General features: G+C 35.8%; 1 protein-coding gene across 1 annotated transcript; it reads left to right on the forward strand.

The window, feature by feature from the left end:
* The first annotated feature begins 18,121 nt into the window (after positions 1-18,121).
* LOC146746001 (uncharacterized) lies at positions 18,122-22,810 on the forward strand. Its single transcript, XM_085499460.1, has 2 exons — positions 18,122-18,205; positions 20,834-22,810. The coding sequence occupies exons 1-2, from the start codon at positions 18,122-18,124 to the stop codon at positions 22,808-22,810; spliced, it is 2,061 nt and encodes a 686-aa protein (XP_085355586.1).
* Positions 22,811-23,146: the final 336 nt, after the last annotated feature.

The raw sequence follows: 23,146 nt of genomic DNA on the forward strand, positions 1-23,146 counted from the left end.
TGACTTTTGTGTATGCGCGTCATTGTTGAGTTCACTAATTTTTTTTCCAGAATGATGAATTGTTTGAGTTACCTTGAAGACTCAATTTCATTAATAAGCTGGTGTACTTTAAATTGTTTTTGTTTGTTTTTTGTATTTGAAGATTTTTTTAAATTGTTCACATGTTTTGAAGAAATAGTTGACAATTTAGCTACATTAAAGTGCCTGTGAAATGGCTGCTATTTTCACGTCTAAAATTATCAATTGATACATAAATATTATTAATTTTTATGTTTCTAAGCATAAATTATTTTTTTTAAGTGAAAAAATGTGTTTTAAACTCAGTCTACAGCAACTTTATTTTTTGTATTTTAAAACGAGGCTCCTCATTAGCTATCATTGCCATACAGAAATTCCCCTTGTGACGTCAGAAAGGGAAGTTGCTGGGCAGCTCGCATTGCCGATACGTGTAAATAAGGCAAATTTCTTGTGCAGTTTTCTCGTCTTTGACTAAATTGTCACTTATGTACTTTTTCGTCGAGGAAGAACGGGCCATAATGAACACTTGGATATCAAATTTGTTGCATGGGGTTGAGTTAGATGCGAGATATGTCCGTTCTGGTGTGGCTGGTCGCAGTGATGTCACCGTCCCCGGCGCACGTTTGTAAACTATCGCTGAACCTCGGCACTGGACAACTTTCGAGTCGGTAAGAAGTTCTAGTTTTTTTGTTCTAGTTGAGCTTACTACTCTTTATAAAATATCTTATCGATAATTTCAAAGAGATATGTGTGAACTCTTTATTATGCTCGATAAACTTAGATCGCGAATTTCCTCAGAAATATTGCCTGCTTCGTTCAAACGTGCATTGGCATCCATATATTGGATTTTCGTTCATGGTCGAAGGCGTGAGTGTCATCGGCGTTTTACTTTATCACGTTTGATTTTTTTTGTTGCACAAATGAAACTCTTATTTTTTTCCACCATCAACAATTTCTGATATGGTTGTTGGGATCGGCCGACGTCTCTGTGGGCTGCTCTACACACGTAAAATGCCCAATGTTTTGACCTGGCTTCCCTTCACACGAAGCGCGGGTGTGCATTACATCCGCAAGTTTCAAAATTTTAAACGTAAATTTGAAAAATGTTTGGTGAAATAAAATTGACATATTATTATGAAAAGAAAATGAAGAAAAAAAAATTAATTATTTTTTGAATAATTGTTTGAGAGGATTGGGTGGCAATTGCTTATACTTATGTACTAATTGTAAATGTGTTCAATATTTTTTTCATCCATAATTCAAACACATATATAACATAATAATAGTTGCCTTTATTATAGTAAAAAAAGATGCATCATAAAACGAATGAATTACGTTTAAACAAATGCCAAATAAAGATTGTGACCTTATTTATTTTCTAAACCTCCACAGGTTAACGAAGGGATACTTGAAGTTCCTTGAAAAAGACTACAGTATTACCAGAGTGAGCAGTAACAGATTTATCAATATTTATGTCAGAGAATTATTTATGACTTAAATTACCAAATCTTGGTTTTTCATAGATTCCAAAATCTGAAGATGTGTTTCCTTTTTTTCATTGTCACACAGTGTCACTCAATTAAAACCATATACTATAGTAATAGTAATCCATGTACAAATTATATTATATTCACATTATTTTCCTCACATACATGTACAGACAATCCAATGTTTACATTGTCATATTTCTTTGTTCATCACAAGTCTAAATAAAATATGTGAACTGTGTAACGTAGCCTGTTTTTTATTAGCATAATTGTTGCAGCATCTGGAAATGTATTTACACTGTTATGTGAATCTTGTAGTGTGGCAATGAACTGCCGAGACTTTGTCAGGGTGGGCATACTGGCTGTTGAGTGGCAGGGGTGCATCATCAAGTGTATGTAATACACAATCTCCTCCAACATACAAGTCTAGTGTATTGAAGAGCTCTTCTACGTAATCTGTAAATTATAATGAGAGCATTTTGATTCAACAATAGTAGATAGAAAACCATAAAGAATCATATCATACATGCTCTATTGAAGTACATTTCCAGTAGAAGCATCAAAATTAAAATAAAAGAAAACATATTTTGACATTCTAGACGTTAAACTATAGTGATCAATAAAATAGGGAAATAACTAAAAAAAAACGACAAATCACAGTTACTAAATAAATGACCGCCGCGTGGAAATAGATTCAGTTGAAATGGGTGAACGCGTCGGGTCACGACGAGGACAAGTGCGTGACTGGTGGCGTTTAATTGGATAACAAAAATAATTGAGAGCAACACACATACAGACAAATTCAGAGTGGACTCGAGTTAGCGTGATTGTCATACTTATTTACTTGGTGATAACGCATTGACAGCCAAAGCCCGGATTCTTATTCCATAAATGATTTCTAGACATCTCGACCCAAGACATTTCGACCCAAATTGAACATCTCGACCCACCGCATCGACGCGACCCTGTCTCAATGTGGCGACGCGAACCTCTATCTAGTTCAACGTTGATCGACATCTTTTGATTCGAACCATCGTATTTCGTATCTACTAGTATTTCCAACGCGTGTGGTCGGCGCCTTTGATTGCGTTAATTTTGTTTTTTATTCGCGAAATCTATCACTGGCAGCGTTTGTTTTGTCATGTCTCATAACTGAAAGTCCAAGCTGACTTTGTTTTGGCTGTAGGTATGAAAAACGGGTCGGAATTTTTTGGGGTCGAGATGTCCAGTACCCCCATAAATTATTTCGCAGATCAAGCTAGAAGGAAAGTAACAGAGGTGTGAATTCGACATTCAGCACCAATCACCGAACAATTCAGAAACCTTTAGCCTGCGAAAATGAAAACAATTAGCAGTGTGTAAGGACTGCGTAATTTCCTGTTTGTCCGACGCGTCGTTTTCGTGTTACTATCAAAAATTATTGATACCTTTACATAACGCAAACTTAATTGTCTCTATAAAGCGATAATCAGGATGGCAAAACAAGTCAAATGATTTGAAACACTTACCCGACGTCTCTCTCTCTTCTGAAATCCGCCTCGGTGATCATGGGCTGGTTCGGAATCTATTTCTTTCAAAATTGTTGGTATTGCGCCAGGTTTAAGTTGTCGGCGCTTCTCTTTAAAACCTAGATGTTTTTTCACGGCCGAAGACAGTTTTTCGAAAAAAGAATCTGAGGTGAAGTGGACACTACATATGACGCTGTAAGGAGAAGGTCCACCCCAACCTTTTCTCGTTGTTTTCACGGCTTTCGTTTACTGACGTCGCACCTTCGGATCGTTTGGAAAAGTGTGAATACTTACACTATGACTATACGTATTACTGCAACCGCCCACAACACAACGTTTACCCATCACAAACGTTTGTTCTGAAAACAACTTCTAAAAACTCTCTATCTCAAAAAAAAAAAAAAAAAAAAATGACAAAAAAAAAATGACGACCGAAAAATGTATATCGTTTAAAAGTATGTTGAATCACGCAGTGTTATATAAGTACAGCTCAGGAGTATGGCTTCCTCTCATATTTTGGCATTTGGTGGCGCACTTTCGGCGAGAGTCGGAAATCCGGAAACAGTCGACCGTTTCAGGATAGGTGGGCGTGGCTACAGCACGAGATCTATCTTAAATTTACTTGGATAGGAGTAACCATTTTGACAAAAAAAATCAATAACTGCCCACTTCAGTAGGACACGGATCTAAAATAGTTAACGTGAGAGTGGGCATTGCACAGGCACTTTAAGATTGCGTTCATGCAGGAAATCAAATTCGCTAAAATTGTATGCAGCTATTTTGATGTGTTTTACAATATATATCACCTTCCTTGTCGGAGTAAAGCAGTATCAATACAACACCCAAGGAGGGGGATCTAAATTAACTATTCTCGACTGTGGCACATCCGGGGGATGTACAACGAACAACAACGAAACGATATTTTCAGACCACAACATAAACAAACGTCTGTGTTCATATTCTAACATTTGAATGCTCAATCTTACTACAGAGTAAAGTAAGTATCCATTCGTGTTTCACCCATGGGTACCGGATTCCGACGCGCTATTAATATGAGTGAAATAGTTGTCCTTACCTTTTAAGAAAACTTGACATTTGATGAATACGAGTGAAATAGCTCAGTCACTGAATGTGGAACAACAAGTACGATATTCCCCGAAAGTGTTCCTCGACGTTTGAGCATGCGCCAATATGGGTCGGAGGTCAACCGCTAACCATAGTCAACCGGGGTAAGTTTCGTTGCACTACCCGAATGTGCTGGGGTGGGGGTGGGGGGGGGGTTAATTTGGTGTAAAGCAGAGTAGGCATATGCTACTGGGGTTTCAAGAAAAGGGCTAAACACATGGTACTGAGGGCCCATGAAAAAAAAGGTGGTATGTCATAATGAACATGAATGTTCATGTAAATTTAAAGGGCGGTAGTCGTCGCGCCACGCATGCGTGGGATATAGTAATAATAATAACTAAATTGTTATCGAATCTCTGTTGAGATATAGATAAAATTGCAATAAAAAATAAAATCATGATAATAAAAAAGTAAAAACAGAAAATTCAGTTGAGACAAAAGTAAAATAAGTTTATTGCATAGATGGTAATATTACAATAAAATGTTATTTTTTCTTTTTTTGATGGTTCTGATATAAGACAGCAAATAAATTTATTTATTCAAACTTTGTTCTCTCATTTCAAAACAACTGTAGATATCATTATGTTGACCAAGTTGAATAATGGTTTCCTGATGTGTACTTTTTAATAATTTGATAAAATGCTGTTCTGCTGAACAGATATCATGAACAATGTTGAATTTGTTAAAATGTTAAAAAATGTGTTCCTTAATTCTGTGTAATGACTACATTGAAGGAGAAAGTGTTTCTCATCTTCAATTACACCGTTTTGACAGATTTGGCATTTTCTGTCAGTCACATCTTTATTAGTATATCTGCCAGTTTCAATGTGAAGATTATGGGCACTTAACCTAAGTTTAGTTAATTTTATAATTTCCAAATAGTTTTCAAATGAGACATTTTTTTCAGTTGCCTGTATGTTCTTAATTTGTTTTTCTGGTTTCCCCCTTGTTATCATCAAATAATACATTATTGTTGTGTTCTGCAAATGACCGTTTTAATTTTTCCAAAAAAGTTGCAACAAAGGTATTTTCAATCTTTTTAGCATTCGAAGTGTATTTGATGCCCAAGAATTTTAAAATATGTACAAGCCCTGAAACCCAGTTGTTGCGTATCGAGTTGGATACCAAGGTTGTAGGCTTCCTTGACCAGTGTGTTTTCATGGTTTTTAGAGATGTTTTGCCAGTATTTCACCATCTGTGTCAGGCTTGGAATGATGAGGGGATATCTACCCGATTCCAACATACCGGTACATGCAATATTAGTTGCTCTCAGCTGGTTGCTCTACTGTTAACATTCAGTAGATATTTACAGTATCTACTGTAGAGTTTCTCTATTGGGCGCGCACGATTGAATAAATGTAATGAGTCTGTTATTCCTTCATTTGACCAAATCTCACTGCAGTATAATATAATTGGTTTGATCATTGAGTCAAACATTTTAAGTATATTTTTATTGGGATATTGGTCTCCGAGAATAACAGCTGTTTTAGCTTAAAGCATGTTTTTGTTGCTCTGTTTTTAAGATCTTCCTGGGCTTTATTTAATTTACCTGTTGAGTTTAGTTTAATGCCCAGGTATGTGTAAGAAGAGACTTTTTTAGAGTTTTACCCGATTTATTGAAAACAATGGTTATTGATTTGATATATTAATTTTCAGGTGCCACTTTGTACAGTATTTCTCTTAAGCATTCAATGCATTTTGTAGACTTGAATTTGAAGTTGATAATAGGACTAAGTCATCCGCATATAAATGTAGCGGTAACTGACTGTTTAGGAGGGTTGGTGGATCACTTTTAACGGAGTCTATGATGTCATTTATGAAAATGTTGAACAACATGGGGCTTAATCCGTCACCTTGTCCAATGCCTCTCTGTTTGACCTTGACACAGCCTAGAGAGTTCATGTACATTGACTTTATGATTCTATAGAATTTACCAGAAATACCGTTTTTTAATAGCTTATTAAGCAGACCATGGTGCCAGATAGAATCAAAGTCTTTCTGGAAGTCAATGACACATGCAAAGATATATTTACCCTTGGATAGATATTTTGTGAGTAATTGTTTCAAGACAAATATATGGTCAGATCTCCTGAACTTTGGCATGAAACCTATTAGTTCCTTTATAATTACTTTTCCATCATTAAGATGCTTAATGAGCCTTGATTTTAAAATTGCTGTGAATAATTTACTGAGGGAATTTAATAAAGTAATGCCCCTATAGTTACCTGGACCCACTTTATCTCCTTTTTTAAAAATAGGAGTTATGATACCCAGGTTCCAGCTGTTTAATTTATCTATTAAAATAGAAATACTGTTATATTGAAAAGCATTGTAATAATGTAATGAGGAATCACTGTTCCATTTATATGAGATGTTCTCTTTGTGAAGCTTGACTGGCTTTATTTATTGTGGTTTGGCTTCTGCATATTTAGAAAATGGGTTAGTTTCTATATAAAAGGACATTTGGCAATGGTCCGAGAAAGATAAATTTAGAGGATGCACATAAAATAGTTTTAGTTTTTTTAAATAAATTGTAGCCGGTAATATTGTAGTCAACTGAGCTACTCCCATTTTTCTGGTGACATGTGAATTTGCCAGTAGAATCCCCTATGCATCTGCCATTTAGAATTGCCAGGTCAGATTCTGTACAAAGATCTAAGAGAAGATCACCCTAATGATTTTTTGTTAAGTCCTGAGAATTTCTTTGCTTTAAAGATTTATTGGTTTCTGATGACTGGCAATCAGGACAACTGTAAATGACAAAATTTTGTTCGCTCTTAGTGCGAGCATTAAAGTCACCAGTTAGAATTATTGCACCTAATTTTGAATAGTTTGTGATGTCTTTATCTAATAAGTCAAATAAGTTGGATTCTTTTCAACCAAAAATACTTGAAGATTGTGAACTAAAGTAGAGAGCACATACAAAGATGTCCTCATCCAAGTGAAAAAAAGATTTATCTAACCTTGTCCAGAGAAAATCTTCAGAACTACTTTCCATCTGTTTAATACCATTACAGTAAATATTTTTATAATACAACACCACACCACCTCAGTGTGAACATGCCTTTTTGTGTTTTCTTTTACTCTAAAGGAGTGGAGTAGTTGTATTTTTTTAATTGAATGATGGATTCAGAGTTTGTTTTCGATTCAACTAAACTAATAAAATCAAAAGAATTAATGCAATCTAAAAAACTACTATCACAAATTTTCTTTTCTAAATTTCCAAACATGTTCCATGTCGTAAAACTAGGCGAGGTTCTATTTACGGATTTGTTACACATATTGGCTAATAATTATAAAAGTTTTAAAAATAGAAAAAAAAAGAAAAATCACTCACACAAAAAAATATACAAGAAATACTATAGTATAATGATTTTGGATTTACGGATAAGTAAAACGAAATTACTAGTACATTAACGGATGTGGCTGATAACTTTTTCTATGAAAACCTCAGCATCCTGTTGGCAGGCCAGTCACAGGGTAATTAACTTGCACACAGCTATTATTTAGTAGCTGACTGTGGTTTACGAATCAATATATCATTTTAATTATTTCTCTATTTCATTGATCGATATAGTTCAATGTTTAGAATGTCTTACATAGACAATCGATGGAATACATTGGTGTATGAACATATTCAGTAACCTGACAAATAACTAGATGACAAGCCAGACGCCAAACTCGAATTTAAAGGGCGGTGGTCGTCGCGCCACGCATGCGCAAGATATATGGGTCTCATATAAACATGATGGCAACTTTGACTGATGCGCAGATCAACGAGTACACACTGAGATGTTACCAAGCTTTAATTTGTAGGTGATTAGAAGGTATTGAAGGAGTCACCGACGGTAATCAGGGCAAGTCGCACCCAGGTCAAACTTCATACTTGTGACTTCCATTTGAAGAGCACTTTGGATTGTGGGAAAATGAATTATAACAACACAGATGTCGCACATGCATAGCGCAACGATCAATGCGATTTAACAAACTGTCCACCGTTACTCTATCCCCGGTATGGAAACGCTTCACTGTCTATTGTCCCAGGGGTGGTTGCGGGTAAATAAACCGTTCACACCTTGGACAATTAGCCATGAAGCTGAGCGTACACTAACTTTAGCACTGTGATCATAAACTGCAAACAAAACAGAACATATTACCATGATTTATCAAAATACGAACATCCGAAAGAAAAACTAACTACATCACCAAAAGTTAAATGTACATATATATTCACATTGAAAAAAATATTATTGTTGAACACAGTTTTCTTACTATAAAAGGGGCCAACCCACTCACAACGCGTCGAGTAAGTTCAGTAAATCAACAACAAAATGGCGCCTCTGTCCACCCAATTTCTGGCAATGCTAAGGAGTTGATACTACAGGATGTTATTCTTAGAGACATGATGTCACCAGCATTGTAAATATATGCTGGGAAACAAAAATAATGACTCGAAAATCCGAATGGCAATGAGTCGGCGAGAGGCCATATTTATTCTGAGTTGAAAAAGTGATGTCTAAATATTACTGTATATAATATAATAAAACAATCACTAGTAGCTTCGCGGTAAGTGGCTTTCGCGGTAAGTGGCTTTCGTATTGGGTGGGTCTTGCGGGGAGTAGGGCTTTGTCGCAGTAACTGGTCCTTTCATCGTTGTTGAGAATTATTTATGTTTCTTTAACAACTGGCGCTATTCTGGAAATACCATCCTTAGAAGCTATTAATTTTCCCTTATGATTTGTGCAGTTGTCTGGCAGGAGTTCCAAAATAAGACCCATGCTTACATTACATTATTATCATTATGATTTTATTGGTGTTGCAAAGGATAGTTGAATATTGTTTATTAAAATTAATAATCCCCATCACCGTTTTCCAATATAGATAAATCATAGTACGTAACAAATATATAACTCAGTCTCAACAATGAAATAAAGAAATGTATATATATATATTTGTATATATATAAATGTATATATATATATTTACATTATTACTAATGCATTGCAATACAACTAATTAAAATTGAAAGAAATGGCAATATAAAATATTCGGTCAGTAACACTTCTCAAGGCCGTATTTCACGGTCAGTATTATTTATGAAAATATTTGTTTATAATTTTATAAATTGGCTTGGCAATTCCCACCCCAATTAGTTATAATGTGTACATGTTTTAATAAATAAAATGAGATTTTTTTGGTTTGGCTGATTTTGTTCATACTTGACAGGTAGGTCGTACCGTCACTGATTGGAAAACAATCCTGGCCCACCACTGCCATTGTAAAAGCTAAAAACTGATTTTTGAATACTTTCGCCCCAAATTTATTACCTCATACCAGTTTTGTAATATCAGTGTTCAAATGATCATGCTTTTTATTTGGCTACTTTGCACACTGGTAAGATAACACTGGCGCCGACATTGTTACACTGTATCAACGTGATCCCAATGCAACTTCGAATTTTGAACGAATTGTAAATGCTGCCTTCATTCTAGAAAATACTAAACGGTTGGAAATAATAAATGTAACAGCAAAATACGTTCTAGTAATAAACTAAGTGACTTCTAAAGACTGAATGGTTTTTGCGAACTTCGTATACGGGGCCCATTTTCATTACCGAGAAAATTTACCCCAAAGTTGGGGTAACTTTTCACCAGCAACGGCTTTTAACTCCCGTGATTTTTTTGATTTGGCTGATTTTGTTCATACTTGACAGGTAGGTCGTACCGTCACTGATTGGAAAAAAATCCTGTCCCACCACTGCCATTGCAACAGCCACAAACTGATTTTTGAATACTTTCGCCCCAAACGTATTACCTCATACCAGTTTTGTAATATCAGTGTTCAAATGATCATGCTTTTTATTTTGTCTACTTTGCCCACTGGTAGGCTATCATTGGCGCCGACATTGTTACACTGTGTCAACGTAATCCCAACGCAACTTTGAATGAACTGTAAAACCAAAACAATATGTTACCCTTCGCCGCCTGCAGTATCGATATGATTTGATATTGCATAGAAAAGAACACAAAATGCAGATATCCCGGTCAGCAATCGAATGATCATTCTTCATGATTTATGCAACTTGTATTTCCATCTATTTGCTTAATGGTCTGAACTTTAAAATTGTCAAGTTCGAGAGTGTGTTTTACGTACAGTGACGCGAACATTCAACAACGTGTTATATGTGATTTGAACTTATTATATTTTATTTACTTTTCAAAATTCTTACTAACTTGTTATATTTTATTTTATTTGTCTGTATTGATTAATATTCCTATGACTATATAGTGAAAGAAATGTATATTTCTAAAGATGCAATAAACAATTATTATAATATTATTCAACAACGTGTTGAACAGGAAGTCCATCTTGGGCTAGTGGCATTGTTAAATTTCAGAGTGTACAGGAAATGTTTCAGTAAGAAATTGTTATGCATTTGAAAATCCTTTATTGGAACAGAACATGTTATGTTATTCACCAAAAACAACGTTGCTATGTTTCTATGCGTACAACGAATTCGAAACAAAAGAAATCGTCGGATCCAAACGACCTGCGTCCTTGAGAATCTAGTTTTATCGCTTTTGCCGTTCGAGCGAAAAAAGGTCGAGGCCAAAAACAGGATAGGCTATTTATTAGAGGCGCCCGCGAAACCAAAGGGTGACAGACTATTTTCCAAATCCAAAATTTAGCGTGAATACCTGCTACCTCAATTAGTTTTTGATTTTAGTAATCAAAGGTAAAAATCGTGTTTATGCTATGAGAAAGTGCAGATCTTGAACGTACTTTAGTGTAAATGCATTTGTGCCTATCACGGCGAACGCAATTTAATGCGAGTGAATTTCCCTAGCTGTAAGCGGTGTCCAATATGGCGACCAAGGGGAAAAACATTGTTATGCAAATTAGCTTTAGTTGAAAATTTGTTGGAGTTTTCTCGTCGACAGCTACGTGAATTTGAACCAAAATGTTATCGGCAAGACTCAGAGTACGACAGCCACAGCCACAGCTACTGAAACGTTATTGAAGACAAATGAACACGCCAGGCAAAAAAGACTGTTTCGAGTCGTGGCGTACAATGTGGCGACCAAGGGGGAAAACATTGTTATGCAAATTAGCTTTAGTTGAAAATTTGTTGGAGTTTTCTCGCCGACAGCTACGTGAATTTGAACCAAAATGTTATCGGCAAGACTCGGAGTACGACAGCAATAGCCACTGAAACGTTATTGAAGGCAAATGAACACGCCAGGCAAAAAAGACTGTTTCGAGTCATGGCTACAATGGAGGCATATACCATTTTGACTCTTGAGGGGAATGGAAATCAGTTGATTTGAGGGTGTCACAATAAGTGAAGTAGTACAATGTAAATCGTTTTTATGGTACGAAAAAATGCAGACCCTGAACGTACCTAACGTTTTTAGGTCCATGTGCTGCAAGTTACAGAGCACATACCTGAGCGGCCGTCCCTCAGCAAATAATAATAATAATAACTTTATTACACTACTAAAAACCTTCAGAGGGTTTTTGTATGGTAAGGAACATAAATACAAAGAAATAAAAAACATACAATACATAAGAGATAAAAATAAAATGTTAGTAAAATAAAAGAAAAAATAAATTAATTACTTTCTGTGGTTTTAAAAAATTGTGCTCTTTAAGTATTTTGCTAAGGCTATATTATTCTCCATAATCTTTTTAAATATGGAATTCACATCCATTGTGTAAATATTTATTGCTCACTCATCAAACAGTTTTTTTCTTTGTTCTATATAGCCAGTACAAAATAGCAGGAAATGTTTTTCATCTCCTAATGCTTTAGTGTTACATTTATTACAGTGTCTATTTTCTAATTCTATTTTGGGCTTTGTTCTTCTACCTAATTCTATTTCTAAGTTGTGGTCACTCAGACGGAATTTTGAAAGCATTTTCCTGAGGCTGAAATTTGAAATGTTTTGCAAATAATTTTCCATATTATAACTTACTTTGAATAGTTTGTATGTTCTCAGTTTTGTTCCCCTATTTTCATTGGTTTCACTGAAATTTAGTTCTGAAGCAATATAACGAAGCAAAGGCATTTTCGATGCGGAAATCGCGAAACTCGCCCTTTTTACGCAAACTGGAAAGTTCGAATTACTGAACGAAGTACAGGACGACGAAGATAAAATATCCAAGAATCAACACATACCAAAAATTATATCTCAAAGGTGAATATTCGTGGTGTATTTTAAGTCTAACCGGACCATACGTGCTAATGTGCTAGTAATCTAATTATCCAAACATATTTTAGTATTAGGTAGTAATAATGACCCGATCCACCAAATACAACTAGGTTTAAGCTATCCAATAAACGAAAAAAACATTGCTTTTTCTAAAACACATGACGAATAGAAGGGGCCAACCCGTCAAGGTTGTGTTCCAAGTTGCAATCCCTGACAGAGTACCTCAAATTTAAGTGCGATATTCACGAATAATAATGTCAATAGAGCGATAGCGGCTGCTGTTCTAGTAGAGGCTCGGCAACCAATAATTCCAGGCTCTGGTACATGTTTAGCAACAGGCGATTTATGAGTGTCTTCAGTAAACATATTGTCGGGCTTTGCACACACTTTCAGTGGGTACAGGTTCGTCAGCGGGTGGTTTGTACGTCCAGATGATGTTCTGATATCAATGGATCGCACAATTCCATCATTTCCATATTTCAGTCGTTCAATTTTGGCTAATCGCCAAATAATTCATCAACCCATGTCGCTGTGCACCAGAACTATATCACCAACTTTAACTGAATTGTCCATTTTGCCAGTGTTATTATATCTTTCATGTAGCGTGGTAAGGTATTCGGATACCCATCGTTTCCGGAATTGGACGTTTAATTTAGACATGTGAGCATAGCGGTGCACGATATCAGGTCGACTTCATTGAGTTTGTCGTCTTCTACCGTAGCATATGGCAATGTAGTCAACGGACGAACAGATGTGATGGGGTAATATAATCACTCATTTTTTAGGGTAACAATATCCACATCTGAAAAGTACTGTAAAGGAACCTACATTCATTATAAGAACTCCCCAACCAAATAAAATACTGCCAGGTCAATGTAGTAAAATTATCATCCCGATAGTGAATAACTTTTGCTATTGCATAAAGAAGGCAAATGCAGGGATTTTCTCCCGAAAGTTGTCTATAATAAAGTGCCTGACAATTGGTGGACGACAAGGGCTACTTAGTTAAATCTTTTCTCTCATTATTAGTATTGACTCCACACCGTACATGATATTCAAATAAGATAATCTATGATAGATGCAATGCAGGGTATTATTGACTAATTCCGAAAATAATCAAAAAATAATCATCATTCGTTTTATAATCCCAGTTACATATCACATTTTTTTAACATTCGATATACCGGTATTTACTACACCACTCATTCTGAAATAGTTCATGAACACTGAAAAACACCTGTCATCATTGTCTAATGGTAATTTATCTGTCAATTTGATAATGGATTAGCAAAGAGCATCCTTCTTGGATGTTTCCGAGCATACATATCAATGACTTTTCCGTAGTCAAGTTGAATGTCCTTATGTACGAAAAGAAGAACCAGAGCATTGGACCTGTCTTCACACATGCTTGACCTATATGTATTCTTCATGAATCTCAGCGCTGAATTGGTTCGCTCAACAGTGGCACTGGTTGCAGCAGTACTCTATGAGGAAGGAACAGCATCTTCATTTTGGTCAAAATCTGATTCTCTGTCAGAAAGGTCTGATGAAGAGGGTTGGTCGTTATCTTCATCAGGGTGAAATCACACCTTTTATTCGGATCGTTTGGTAAACTTTTTCTACGTAATATAATTGCCCGATACATGACAAGGGGAAATTACGAATACATCAAAACTTTATAAATCGATTGGAATAATCGCAAAATGAAAGGCATGCCACTGTCATTTCAAAATTTAAATGAAGTTCCATTGGTTCCTTTTGTTTTAGCTTCCTAGCAGCACTTTCATCTGATTTCAAAATCTTGTTTTGAATAGTCTTGAAATATTGTGTACTCATCATGAAAACATCAAGAAATATTTCAGAGGACGAGGCACTTGCAGAAGAAATACGAAAGTAGCCGTACGTTTACAAAAAAACCTGAAGAAGGTTACCAAGAAAATATCTTTAATAAATAATAATTAAAGCTATCGTTACGGTATGGCTAAAGTTTCTGGACATACAAAGAGAACAACCCCCGTTTTACTCTAACTCAGAATTATAAATTCGAACATGAAAAATGGAAACAAACTTTTCTTTCGTGGAAAAATATCATGACTAGATTTACTGACAGTTGTTTGTATTATTTCAAATTACTTGAATACTTGAATCTGTGTTTACAACACTGTCAACAAAATTAAACACTTCATTTGTATATAAAGTGTTATCTAGCAATCAAATGTTGGTTCTACAAGATTATACGAACAATAACACTATGACAGAGGGACAGTTTCAGATACGAATTATTGTTTGTCGTCCAAATATCTGTTGAATGCATGACATATATATTTAATAAAAATGTAACTCTATGTGCTCAAATGTACAATTCATAATTGTACATTTGTAATTAAAGTAAGATTAAATCGCATTTATCACTCTATCCATTATCAATCTATGTGTTTCAAATATATGTGTTAATTTAAGTTCGATTTTATTTATTAATTTGATATATATCTTTTTTTGTCACTGTGTACTATTATATCTGAATCTTCCACACAGATACCAACACGCGCTATTGTGAGTAGTCCACTAAAAATAAGCATACTATGTAGTTGTAGCATGTTTGCGCCCTCACAGCATTTCAGACGAGAGTATGATAGGGTGTGAGATTTGCTATCATGAACTGCTTCTTCTTTAAACCTCTGTTCGATAATATAGCCCGACCGCCACATGGTATTGGTTTAATTTTGATAGAGTGATATGTATTCAAATATTCTAATACTTTCCATACAGCAATCCGGACAATTCTACATTGAAAATTAACCTGTTATTTCTTTGAAAAAGCATGAATTACCTAATTTACGTCGTTGCACTTTTGGCGAATCTACACCTGATTCTAGGTAAGCATGAGTTTAATACTATTTTATTTGCTTAATATATTATATTATATTATATTATCCATGGTGCCTTTCCAACGGGGAGATTTCTGTTCAAAGCTCGTTTGAACAATTCAGATAAATGTCCCTTTTGTGATGAAGTTGACACACTTCAACACATTTTTTATGATTGTCCATCAAATAGCGCCTTACTCCATTATTTTAATAACATCGCGTCGCGACTGCTTCAACCAGATTTTCGCATTCCAATTTGGTGGTTCACTATTTTACCACCCCATCGCTCAAAACACTTTATGTCGAGCAAGGTACAAGGTTTATTTTGTTTCTTAGCGTGCATGGCTAAGGTTGCAATTCATGTCAGCCGTCGTAATAAAAGGCAAAACAAAGGATCGAGTGAGCCTCTGGACATTTTTATTCAAAGTATTAAGTCGAGGCTTGAAACAGAATATGAATGTTTCCGGATCATGAACCAACTGTCTGAATTTGAGATTATGTGGACGGTAGAGAATGCACTATGTAAAATCGAGGATAACACACTTCGCATTCTACTGTAAACATGGCAGGTACGATCTATTTAAAGCAGGAAGTTGCTTTGTCTTGTTGTTAAACATCGATACAAACGAACATCATTGTATTTACAAACTTAGCACACGCACAGGAGCCAAGAGTTTTGTCCTCTTGGTGGGCTATCATTGCACACACTTACAGCAGCGCATATATGTTTTATGTTACTTGTTCTGTGTTTTAAATGTTTTGATTTTCCCTTGGAATTTGGCAGGGGGGTTGGTACCCCCTTAAGTGCGAACCGGTGTCACCTGCCTGCCTACGGGGTTCCAAGGTGTTTTTGTACTGTTACGTGATCGTCTTTTATTTTATTTTACCCGTGAACCAAAAAGCATAATATAATCGCCATAGTAATTCAAATGTTGTTTCAACGAATAATTCACACAGAACACTAGAGGGCGATATATCACATTAAGCAATTATTAACTCAGGGGAGATTTTGTCTTCCTGGTGTGACAATTGTTGACACATCTCCATATACCCTGATGTTTAGAGTTATTTACAGCGAATTCCGGGAGTTTACCGTCAAATTATGTCAATCGGTCTCCACGAAAACAGCTACAGCGCCTATGAGACTGTATGCCCAGTACAACAGCACTATACAAAGCGATATTTATCATCATAATTTCAATGTCGTTATTGGCAAGAATTAATTGGATGTTATTGAGTCATACGTTTTTAAATTCCCGTGTTTTGTCGTACTGACGTAATTGAAGCGGAACATGAAGATATCGGTGTGATCTGTAATTTAAAGTGCCTGTGAAATGGCTGCTATTTTCAAGCCTAAAATTATCCATTGATACATAAATATTATTAATTTTTATGTTTCTAAGCATGAATTATTTTTTTAAGTGAAAAATGTGTTTTAAACTCATTCTACAGCAACTTTATTTTTGTGTATTTTAAAACGAGGCTCCCATTAGCTTCTCATTTGCATACAGAAATTCCCCTTGCGACGTCAGAAGGGGAAGTCGCTTGGCAGCTTGCATTGCCGATAAGTGTAAATAAGGTAAATTTCTTGTGCAGTTTTCTCGTCTTCGACTAAATTGTCACTTATGTACTTGTTCGTCAAGGAAGAATGGACCATAATGAACACATAGTATCAATTTTTGTTGCATGGGGTTGAGTTAGATGCGAAATATGTCCGTTCTGGTGTAGCTGGTCACCATGATCGTCACCGACACCGGCGCACGTTTGTACACTGTCATGTCGCTGACGTCGGAATTATCTCGTAATTTAGCAGGTTACAAGGCACGTCACTGCACTGTTTTATTTCATCGATCGTCTGAGTAAAACTTTCAAAATTAAAATAAAAGAGAACATATTTTGACATTCTAACATTAGACTATATTGCAAAATGACAAATCACAGTTAGTAAATAAATGACAGCCGCGTGGAAATAAATTTACATTTTGTTGAAATAGGTGAACGCGTCGGGTCACGGCGAGGGCAAGTGCGTTAAAAGCGGCGTTTAATTGGATAATCGAGATCGACACACATACAGATAAAATCAGAGTGGATTCGAGTTAGCGTGATCCATGGCGTGATTGTCATAATTATAACATCATATTAAAACTTTACTTGGTGGAAACACATTGACCAAGCCCGGATTCTTATTTCATGAATTATTACGCAGATCAAGCTGCAAACATGGAGGTAAAAACAGAACAGAGGTGTGAATTCGACATTCAACACCAATCACCAAACAATTCAGAAACTTTTAGCCTTCGGAAATGAAAACAATTAGCCGTGTGTAAGGCTGTGTAATTTCCTGTTTGTCCGACGCTTCGTTTTCGTGTCACTGTCAAAATTATTGCTACCTTTTACTTAACAGGGACTAAATGCAGGCCCGTAGCCAGCACTTTTGAATAGGGGGGTTCGAAAACAAAAAAAATATATTTGACGTGAAACGTGTGAATTTTATATTAAAAAACTTTTAAAGTGTCTATGTACGGAAGCGTATTAGTGCCATACTCTTAGCAAAATAATAAAAAAATCTCGTTATAACGAGTTTATTTTTCTCGTTATAACGAGCTTTTTCTCGTTATAACGAGTTTATTTCTCGTTATAACGAGTTTTTTCTCGTTATAATGAGTTTATTTTTCTCGTTATAACGAGTTTTTTCTCGTTATAACAAGTTTATTTCTCGTTATAACGAGTTTTTTCTCGTTATAACAAGTTTATTTTTCTCGTTATAACGAGTTTTTTCTCATTATAACAAGTTTTTTCTCGTTATAACGAGTTTATTGCGCCCTCAGCGTTTATTTTAAATATGAATGTACTTACGGTTCATTGGCATGCTTTTATGTTTTATGTAAGTTTTCTGGTCTACAATGGCAGATGATGATAAGTTCAACCAGTTTTTACGAGAACGCGGAATAGATGAAACAATAATAACAGCGCTAGCCAGAGAAAAGGTAAGTCTGGGGAAAGTGAATTGATTATTTAACAGATGTGTGTTATGTTTATGCTCCGTTAATTAGCAAGCAAATTTGACCCCGAGGCAGTTTTGCTGTATGGGGGCCGGACAGCACGCGACACTTGGCGGGAATCAGACGGAACTTAAATAGCAGGCGAGAGAAATACGAGAGAAATCGTGTCAATCGCGGGGTTAGGGTCTTTTAACCCAGATGGTAGGACCAGTGTTTAGCTTGTGTCGTGGATGAGCTGAAGCTAGCAGACACTCCCAGTAGACAGTAGTAGAAGTGGAAGTTTATAGCAGACATTAGACAATGTTCAAATGGCCAGATAGTTACGAATACATATTCCCATCAAATAATCATTTTTCACGATCAGCATAATGTATAATATTATACTAGTAATAAAAACACATAGTGACTACAACTTATGATCAAGCAACTTAAACACCAAAAATTCAACACAGTGGAATGCCCAATAGAGTGTAATAATTATACAGAAGCAAATTTATTACCAACTATCTGTACTGAACAACATGACTTTGACCCGTTGACCCCTACATGCCAGGTCTAGCTTATTTCAGGGTGGATATACATAATTGAGGACAGATATATATTTCATTACAGAACGTATAAATATGATAAATACACATCTGAATGAACTGATTTAAAGGCCGGAGGTTATCGTGCGTTATCCAATTTCGAGTAAACAGATAATGTATTTTACATGTGTTGTATATGTCGCTATGATACCCATATCAAACATGATACAGCGTAACGACCACCAGACTTTAATACTGCAAGTTCAGAGAAATATGATTGACCTTGACCTTTTGTGTTTAGGTCCTGTGACGATATAGCCAGAACCCCATATTATGCCACGACCAGTTTTCATCAGGTTGACAAGCAATTGTATAAGCACCGTAGCCCTTGTGGCTGTAAAGTAACATCCCAAAATATTGTGTTTTTTTTATCCTGTGACATGTGGCATTATAGCCTAAACTGTATCTTTGGGCTTTATGACCATGAACTTTGACCGTTTGCCCCCCCTCCCAATATAACATGTCCCGTTTCCGTCAGGGTAAATGTACATGCCAAGTTTAAGCACCTGAGGCTGAGATGTTATAGCCCGAACTGTTTTTTTTATGGTTCTTGTGACCTTGATCTTTGACCTGTTGACCCCCAAAATATATCACGCTCTATTTTCGGCTGGGTGAATGTACATGCCAAGTGTAAGCACCATAGGTGGTCTTGTTTTTGGTGTGAACAAACACACATACGTACATACATACATACATACATACATACATACATACATACATACATGCACACATACATAGATACACACAGACGGCACTGAATGCCCTACTTGCACTGCCTCTCGGGCACCAGTAATAATTAGCATGTTTTCAGATATTAATTTCAAAATTATGCTATGGTCCTAAAAAATGTACCCTAGCAGACACTGTTTTTAATACACTAATTACACTCAAAATTGGTGCACAATCTGGGAGATTTAGTGTTATTAGTAAGTTACACACAAAGTTTCTTACACAATTGAAATGAATTTCGGATAGACGAGTTCCATCTTTGTGTCCGTTTGTGCACTCGGAGCCATTTCTTGAACATGCTTTGACCGATCTCATTCAAACTTGACCTAAATATAGTGTATGATGATGTACAGATGCAGAAAGATTTTCGTTGTCATTTGCTCAAAGTTTTAGTCATCAAATTTGATTGTTTATTATGGTTAAACATGTCCGGAACTGTTTCTCGAAGATGAACTGGGTGATTCAAACATTGGATAATGATCATGTTTATTAGGTTACATTTTGAGATTTTACATTTTTCCATGTGCGTGCTGATTCCTCGCTACCAGTATTTTTTTGGTGGATTCAGTTGAAACATTGCACAGAAGTACTATACTGGTTGTGTTGTAGGTATTGCACAGAAATCGTCATGAGGGGGATAGGGATTATGTAATTTAGTAAGACTTGTTTTATCATATTTTTGACTTCCGTGTGCGAAGCACAGAAAGGAGTCTTTGCAATGCGCAGATTCGATTAGGTTTTGGTAATAATCTATGCATATTAATTACCTAATTTGCATTATAATTAGCAAATTTTTAACTGTTTCATGACTGTTTCACTGATATCTAAAGAGCCAGTCATTGGATTTTAATGAAACTTAGTACATAGATGCTCTGAGCTAATGCGCAGACTTGATTAGTTTTAGGTGAAAATCTGTGCATATTAATTAGCTAATTTGCATAATTAAATCAATTTTAAGCTTTCACAGTACTAATTATTCAATTGGTACATAAATGCTCTAGGTCAATGTGCAAGCCTGATTAGTTTGGGGTTAAAATCTACTATTTCCATAATTAGCATAACAATTTATAATTTTTTTATTCTAATCACATTTCAATGAAACTTGGTACATAGATGGTCTGTTACATTGTCTTTTGTCTCCAATACTCTCAGTACATGAGAGTTCTTTCTAAGCTTTCTTTGATTGTTCATTTGTTTATTGCACTAAATAAATAATTATTATTCAAGTGAGAGAATCACTTGTTTTTCTGTATGGCTCGGTTGATTTGATTTTTGTATCATATTTATTTTATTTCAGATTGATAGTAGTGTTATCAGATTCATGGATGATGAACAACTAGCCATGTATATTAAACAGTATGGTGATAGACTGGCTATATTCCAGTTTTGCAGACGAAGCGCTCCTGAAGCCAAACGCAAACAACTTCTCTTTCAGAAGCTGAGAACAAAAATGAAACTGAAACCAGCTACATCATCTGAAAAAAGTGATTCTTCTGATGATAACGAAAGTTTATCTTGTTCAACCCGTCAAACAACCGCTAGTAAATTGGTTGGCAACCTAAATGCCAAGAAAAATTACAGGCAAGTTGAAATTGGTTGGATTATGAAAGATGTGAGCTACAGTAAGCATGTACGGACCAAGCAGGGTGGTGGTACAAGGAAACTAAAAGTTCATAAAAAAACCAACAAAACTGACTTGCTCAAAGAAGGACTAAGTCTGTTTTTCCCACATGGACAATCAACGAAGGGACCAGAAAGTGATTTTGTGTTTGACATCTGTGATTTCACGGAAAATATTGTGGATGAGAACATCACTGTAGGACAGATGTTCATTGAGACAAAACTGACTTCACTGCGTTTTTATTTAGCCAGTACCCGTAAACCACGTACACAAAATAAAGCACAAGTTTGCAACGTTGGGGAATCTCTTGGTTCAAATGACGTCAATGCAGTTGAAGTGAAGCAGTGCATCTCTTGTATGCAATCCAATAGTATAGCTGTTTGTTCGCATGATGTCAGTGTACTCGTAAGTGATGATGTAAATGGTATGGCAGATACAGTACTACCAAGTGGTGATGATGTGGTGAGAGGTGATCTTGGCCCGTCAACCAGTGGTCATGTGATGAATGATGAGCAAGAGCCGTCAACCAGTGATGGTATTAATGCAACAGGATTAGATTTACATGTATATGATAGAATTCCTGATGAAGATGATAGTGAAATTGAATTTGGCCCTTTGAGTCCTTCAACCACTGACCATAATGCCACTATCCCAGCAGTAACTATAAGAACTATTCGTGTGCACCGTGGAAATGTTTTGAAAGAAATGATAAATGCATTTAATGATGATTCACTGCGAGTTGGAACTGACATAATTACTATTGAAATGGTGTTACCAAATGGTGTTACTGAAGCTGGCGAGGACACGGGTGGTGTTACAAGAGACTGTCTGTCTGAATTCTGGGATTCTTTTTACGAACAATGCACTATGGGTTCTACATATAAGGTTCCATGCATTAGACATGACTATGGCAAGGAACAGTGGATGTCAGTTGCTAGAATAATAGAATTTGGATGGAAACAAAAGGGATATTTCCCAGTTAATCTGGCACCACCATTTCTTGAGCATTGCTTTTATGGTTGTGTTCATAGCAGCATAGCTGAAGCATACGCTTTATTCTTACCAGAGTCAGAGGCCCAAGTGATTCAGCAAGCGGTTAATGATTTCACCAGTGTAGATGAAGATGAATTGACTGATATACTTGATAGCCATCAGTGCAAATCATTACCTACATGCCATAATATAGCTACTATTGTAGATGAGATAGCACACAAAGAAATGATACAGGAACCTATGTATGTTATTGATTGCTGGCAACAAATGTTCAAATGTATGCCATTATCATATGCTGAGTTGTCAGAAATATATGGTAAACTGAAACCTACAGCACGAAAGGTTTTGAAGATTTTGAAATTTCCAGACTACTTATCTTGTACAGAAAATGAAGTTGCCAACCATCTGCAAAGATTTCTACGTGGACTTGATGAATCCATGCTGAAGAAGTTCCTGCGATTTTGTACAGGTGCAGATTTACTAATTAAGGATGAAATATCTGTGCAATTTACTAGTTTAACAGGGCTTGCACGCAGACCAGTTGGACACACGTGTGGATGTGTTCTTGAACTACCAAGAGTATATGACAACTTTTTGCAGTTCAGATCGGAATTTAAGTCAGTGTTGGATGCAAATGTTTGGGTGATGGACTTTGTTTAGATTGTTGTCCATCTTATGTAACATAGTGTTCTCAGGATGCATTAATACAGTATAAAATACGGAAATTAAAACCATTTATGGTGATTGGCCATTTTTAGTTCGAAGAGAAATACTCTCTGACATATGTGATGCCTAAAGACGTCATTCCGATCTTAAGAAATAATATATGAAATTGTCTGAAATTGTATGTGTGATATCGTATGAGCAATTCTAATTGTATTTCTGCTTATAGTATTGTTGCCATGGCAACACTAAGAATTATGGGTCAAAATAGTGGTCATTATGTTAAGTAGGTTTTCACATGTAAAGGTCAGTTGTTTTATCTTTAACTTTTAT

Source organism: Saccoglossus kowalevskii, chromosome 5, assembly GCF_978046115.1.
Source record: "Saccoglossus kowalevskii chromosome 5, keSacKowa6.1, whole genome shotgun sequence".
Classification (NCBI taxonomy): Eukaryota; Metazoa; Hemichordata; class Enteropneusta; family Harrimaniidae; genus Saccoglossus; species Saccoglossus kowalevskii.